We start from the raw sequence: 5,783 nt of genomic DNA, 5'->3' as shown, positions 1-5,783 counted from the left end.
CTAATTTTTAAGAGTTTATGCGCTATTAGTTTATGCAAATTTTCTCATTCTTTTTGTTTAATGTTTCTAAATATTTGAATAATAATTTTGCCATGCTTATGACAACTAATGGTTAGCTAAGATATGGTTAATGTAAAAAATAAAAAGTAAAATAGTAGTTTTATGTTATATTAGACTAAGAAACGTGTTTTAGTTACAACATATTGCTATCTGTATTGCGTTTTTATTTATATTTTTTCGAGTTGTTCGAAAATTTCAGATTAACATAGGGGGTGCAGAAACTAAAATGTTTATACATTGCAGTTCTAGCGAATAATTGTTTCGGAAACTATTTAAAAGTCAAAATGAATAAGTGTTTGAAAGAGAAGGATGTTGTAAACACGTGATTACTTTTCGATATATTATGAATATATTTTTAGTACCTTCAGTTATAATTTATATTCGATCATTGAAACTTGAAGCTAAATCTACTGACCACTGAGTTTGAAGTTGAATTTGAACATAAGTTACTCAGTAAACTGTGCAGGTTATTATAATTATAAATTAATTTGAAGTGTGCTGTTCAGTGTGTCTGAAATGACGAATACTAATATCGGCGATTTTTCAGCACCATTTAGGTGGAAGGGGGCACTTTTTAGAATACAGTATAGAAATTATGATGCTGAGGATCCCACAATTCCCAACCAGACGGATGTCACTGTCAGAAAAACTGATCTATCAATTCTCAGCTTTGAAAGTTTTCCTACGTTAAAAGAATGTTGTTGTAAGGTGTTAGTTTCTGATGCTTTACTTGCTAAATATGCCTCATCCCTGTTGCCCTCTGAACTTCACTATCATATGATGAAAAAAGCTTTAGAGAAAAGTAAGTGTAAACAATTCATCTGTATATTAAATTTAAAGTTTAAACAGCTGAAATGAATACCATTACAACTTACAATACAAGTGTTTCAATTAAACTTGTAATAATAGTTTTAATTTCAGCTAAGCTGTGAAAATATAAACATCATAGGTATGAATAATAATTTTGCCCTGATTGTAATAACAACTTGTAATGGGCTAAGACCTGATCAATGTGAAAAAAAAGTTTCAACATTAAAGAAGAACTAATTGCTTGAAACAAAAAATTTAAAATCTTTTGTGTTAATTACAAATAGAGCAAGCTAATTTTTTAAATCAGAAAATTGAAGCCAAAAACTCCTGGATGGTTAAGTATAAATCATTATGTGTAATATTTTGGGTATTCAACATATTTTAACTTATAGGTCAGCTTCAGAGAACATGCTCAAAAAATATCTTTCAGGACTTGGTACAGTGTTGATTTTCTGTATTTTCAGAGTGTGATTAGGACACTTTCAGTTCTCAGTGGAATCTTTAAGTTAGAGCCAACATAAACTGCCAGAGATTTGTGATTTTTATTGTTAAATTTTCTGTCCACCATAATGTGACCATTCATATAAATGATCCTTGAGCCATCTATACTTATTAATTGCTCTTACAATATTCAGATGTTTCCATGTCTACTAATGAGGAGAACATGGTATACATTGAAGTATAAGATTTTCTCGGAAATCTAATTGTAATCTTTGTGAATGCCAAGTTTCAAATGCATACAAGCAAAGATGAAATTCTTAATAAAAAAGTGCGGATACTCATATAAGCATATAACAAAGGATTTTGCTCATGTGCATAATTTATAACGTTGTATACTAAAAAGAAAAATACATAAAACTGTTGTTTTGATGGATTTAAAGAAACAAATGTATATATTGAACAGGACACTAAATTAAAAATTCCATAATTCTAAACTTACCTCTGATATTCTTTTTTTTTTTGCTTCCTATTCCATTGAAAGACAAATAAACATTGTACATCCTAGTGTCATGGGTGAATACTGCTTGCAGCACATCAGCGAGTAAAATTCATCATTTTGACCAAATCATACAAGTTACACAACCAGATGAAAGTATCCATTTGGGTTAATAATTATTGACAACGAAGGTACTACAGAACTTATCTTCATGCTTTTGTTGCCAGCAAGAACTAATGTTGTTAGGCTATTTATTGATTCATTTGAAGAATATTTAATGTTTTTTTTTAATATTCTGTGAGTCATGTTGTGTCTGCTTTTCTCAAGTATGATGAAAGGCATGCAGGTTGGACGAAATGCAGACGAAGTCGTGGTACTGAGTACTGGTGTGTACCAGAAGAATTTCACTCCTACCTACTTATATGGCTTTTATAATGAGTTGCAGTTATGTATCTATGCCATTTGTGGATGTGAGCAACAACATGGTGGCTATAGTATTACTGAAATCTTATGTAAATTGGGTTTCATCCATAGTAAACATGATGTAAATGATATAAAATATTACACTTAAAATAGGTTTTCTTTATATTATGTAACTATTTTTTGTTATTCAACCAAGATAATAGAAACTTGGATGCCATTGTGGATCAAGTTCTTGAATAACACTAGTATAAGATCAGTTATGCATTTCTGTCTAGGGTGCTCCAAAGAAAAGTTGGAAGTGGGGGGGGGCTAAAAAATACCAGGATAAGTTTGGGTGGGAACTTGAAAATTTCCAACATTTTATTAAAAACTATATTTTTGTATTTCATCACCATATCAAAACCATTTGTTGCTGCTAAGGACATAAAATCCTCAAAATATAAATATATAAATTTCCTTTAGAAACAGTTTAGATGTTTATATCTTAAGATTTTGAAAGTTTTATGTTTAATGCACTTTTTTCAAAATAAAGTAGACATTTAACATGTATTTTATTTCTTGTATAACATTAAACAGTTCAGTTTTCATACCTAAATCAATATGGCCTGTCTTTTCTAGAAAGAGATCGGTCTGTAAATGTCTTACTGCAAGTATGGCCAGCTGTTTCACTGACATTGAGAACACTTCTTCCTCAACTCTTTTGCACATCTTCTGTTCTCTATGATGACTTGGTTTACCGATCACAAATACAGCATGCAATACTTTGTACCACCAGCCTTGTTAGAAGCCTGATGTGCATCATTGAACATCCAGATATTCTTTCTGTGGGAAAATTAAAGATGCTTGATCTTCGCTGCTTTCCTACAGGTATATATGCAAGTGTAAGACTTAAAGTTTAAGGAAAATGAGCTTTTTTTAACAAAATATAATAATAAAAAGAAAAAGTTATATTGTATTGAAATGCATATAAATATTTTAAGAAATATGTAAATAAAATCTTGAAGATTTACATTTTTGAATTTGGTAGAAATTTTATGTTGGCAGAGTAAAGTGAATATAATAATACAATTCCATAGTAGTTATAATGGCATAATATGAAGGTGAGTACAATAACATTACAAATCTTGAAATTATCATTTTTAATGGGGTCCAAGAATAGCTACTAATGACAAGTATTTCCAACAGGGAGGTTCTGAACATCATGATAATGAAGTTAGGTGACCTATGTGTAGATTTTCCTTTCTTTGGTTCAGTTATGCCTAAGTTATTTAGTGATATCTAAACATTCTTCTTTTAAGAAATCATCGGAGTTAACTACTTAATAGAAATTGTTTATTATTCAAAACAAAGGATCCTAGAAAGATTTTTATGCCTATTTAGCAGCATATATTAAATATTAACCCTAATTATTCGTTGTTTAAGCTCAGCTTTCCTAACTACTATTTCAATTACCATATATTACTAACAATTATTTTTTTTATAATATTTGTTATCATTGAATATACACAATGGTGATATTGGTACATTCCACTTTTCTTAATTTCAATAAAATTCTGTCATTTTGTACTGTTATCCACAGGTAACTTGTGAAACGTGATCTATAAGTGATGTTTTTATATTTGGGGTTGTAAAAAAACAAGTGCTCAAATTATTATTCTAATACATCAAAATAGTTTTTAATTTTTTGGCTTACAAAAGCATAAAAAATGTTGATACTACATTGCACACGCAGTAACTTGAGCACCACTTATTTGAAAAATACAGTATGGTTTTTAGCCAAATAAACACTCCAGTATTGTTTATTAACAAGATAAATAACTTTGTACAGCAATGTCTGTTTTGCTTTTGTTTTTTTGCATAGGGAAGTACTCTGAAGTAAAGATTAACTGAATGAAAAGATATTAGTGTGAAACACAACACAGCTATGGTATGTTTATTGTGAATAAATGCTATTGACAGATCTGTAATGAACTGAAATATGCTTGATAACACACAGGTTTGAGCTTACAAGCACTGTAGCAAACATGTTTCAGTATGTATTAAATTACATCTGCTGAATTTACCCAAAGAAGCCAAACATGAACTAGATGGTTCTGAAGAAGAGCACAAGTACCATCACATGCTCAAGAACTAATAAGGTAGTCAGGATTCACAACATTAAGGACAGGAACAATTTTAGCCATCAGTTACTAAGAACTGAATGTTTTTTGAACAAAACTTTTTAGTAACTTATTACTGAGGACCTCCACTGATTTTTGATTTTGTCATTACTTCATGATAGTTATAGTGGAACGACATCACAGTGGGTACAATAGAGTGAGTTCATAGAAATTGTTTATTATGAGGTCATATTAATTTCATTCTAAGCTTATGATGGAAGCAGTGCTGTGAGATCTTAGTTGATAAAACTGACATAGTTTGGTGATGGATACGAGCATAAGTTTATGGTGGGTCAGTTTTATCAACTAAGATCTCACAGCACTGCTTGTAGTTTGGTGATGGATACGAGCATAAGTTTATGGTGGAAGCAGTGCTGTGAGATCTTAATTGATAAAACTGACATAGTTTCATGGTGTATACAAGCATAAGTTTATGGTGGAAGCAGTGCTATGAAATTTTAGTTAATAAACTGACATAGTTTCATGGTAGATGTGAGCACAAGTTTATAGTGGAAGCATTAATGTGAGATCTTTGTTGATAAACTGACATAGCTTGGTGATGGATACGAGCAGACATTTATGGTGGAGGCATTGCTGTGAGATCTTAGTTGATAAAACTGACATAGTTTCATGGTGGATACAAGCATACATTTATGGTGGAAGCATTACTGTGAGATCTTAGTTTATAAACTGACATAGTTTGGTGATGGATACGAGCATACATTTATGGTGGAAACTGTGCTATGGGATCTTAGTTAATACACTCACATAGTTTCAAGTTGATAATAGATACAGAATAAGTGTGATTTTATCATAATGTATACACTAGTATGGCTTCTTAACGAGTACAGTAGTGTGAATTCAAGGTACGCGTACATGTATTACTTTAAGATGATTTTTATACCATAAGTACATATTAGAAAGTAGAATTTGTTTATTGTGGATACATTTATGGTACAGTATGAATACAGATATACAGCTATTACTTCAATGTGAGTATTGTTCTGCAAGAAAACTATGAGTACAGTGAAGTGAGTTTGTGGGGGGATAAAGGTAACATTGTTCTTACTGATGTTTTTACAATAGTTTGTTGTAGGTAGGTTGTTTTGAGCAGATTAGTTACAGTTCCATTACATCGTATTGAGAACAGTGAATGCATTGGTATGATTTATACTATGTTTAGTAGCTCAATTCATGGTGTATTTAGTGGCATGGGTTCATGATGTCGACATTGGCACTGATTCAGAATGTAGTATTTTGGCATGAGAATATTGAATATATTGGTGTGATTTCATGGTGAGTACAAAGGTATTAGATTGTTATAAAAACAGTGGATCAAAAAATTATGATTACAGATACACCAATGTGACTTTGCTATAAAACAAATTGTTTTG

At 30.8% G+C, this 5,783-nt stretch overlaps 1 protein-coding gene across 2 annotated transcripts in view; it reads left to right on the top strand.

The window, feature by feature from the left end:
* The first annotated feature begins 281 nt into the window (after positions 1 to 281).
* The window catches only part of LOC106471556 (leucine-rich repeat-containing protein 14-like), a 60,070-nt gene continuing 54,568 nt past the window's right edge, over positions 282 to 5,783 (top strand). The window contains exons 1-2 of one of the 2 annotated variants that reach the window (XM_013932160.2): positions 282 to 862; positions 2,849 to 3,097. In XM_013932160.2, the coding sequence (XP_013787614.1) occupies positions 577 to 862; positions 2,849 to 3,097 (535 nt within the window). In that variant the 5' untranslated portion in view covers positions 282 to 576. Of the gene's footprint in view, positions 867 to 2,848; positions 3,098 to 5,783 lie in introns of both variants that reach the window. The other variant, XM_022400171.1, reaches the window with a different exon arrangement.

This window comes from Limulus polyphemus, unplaced genomic scaffold, assembly GCF_000517525.1.
Source record: "Limulus polyphemus unplaced genomic scaffold, Limulus_polyphemus-2.1.2 Scaffold4697, whole genome shotgun sequence".
In the NCBI taxonomy this organism is placed as follows: Eukaryota; Metazoa; Arthropoda; class Merostomata; order Xiphosura; family Limulidae; genus Limulus; species Limulus polyphemus.
Note: the sequence above shows the minus strand (reverse complement) of the source record. Positions and strands in the feature narration are given on the sequence as shown.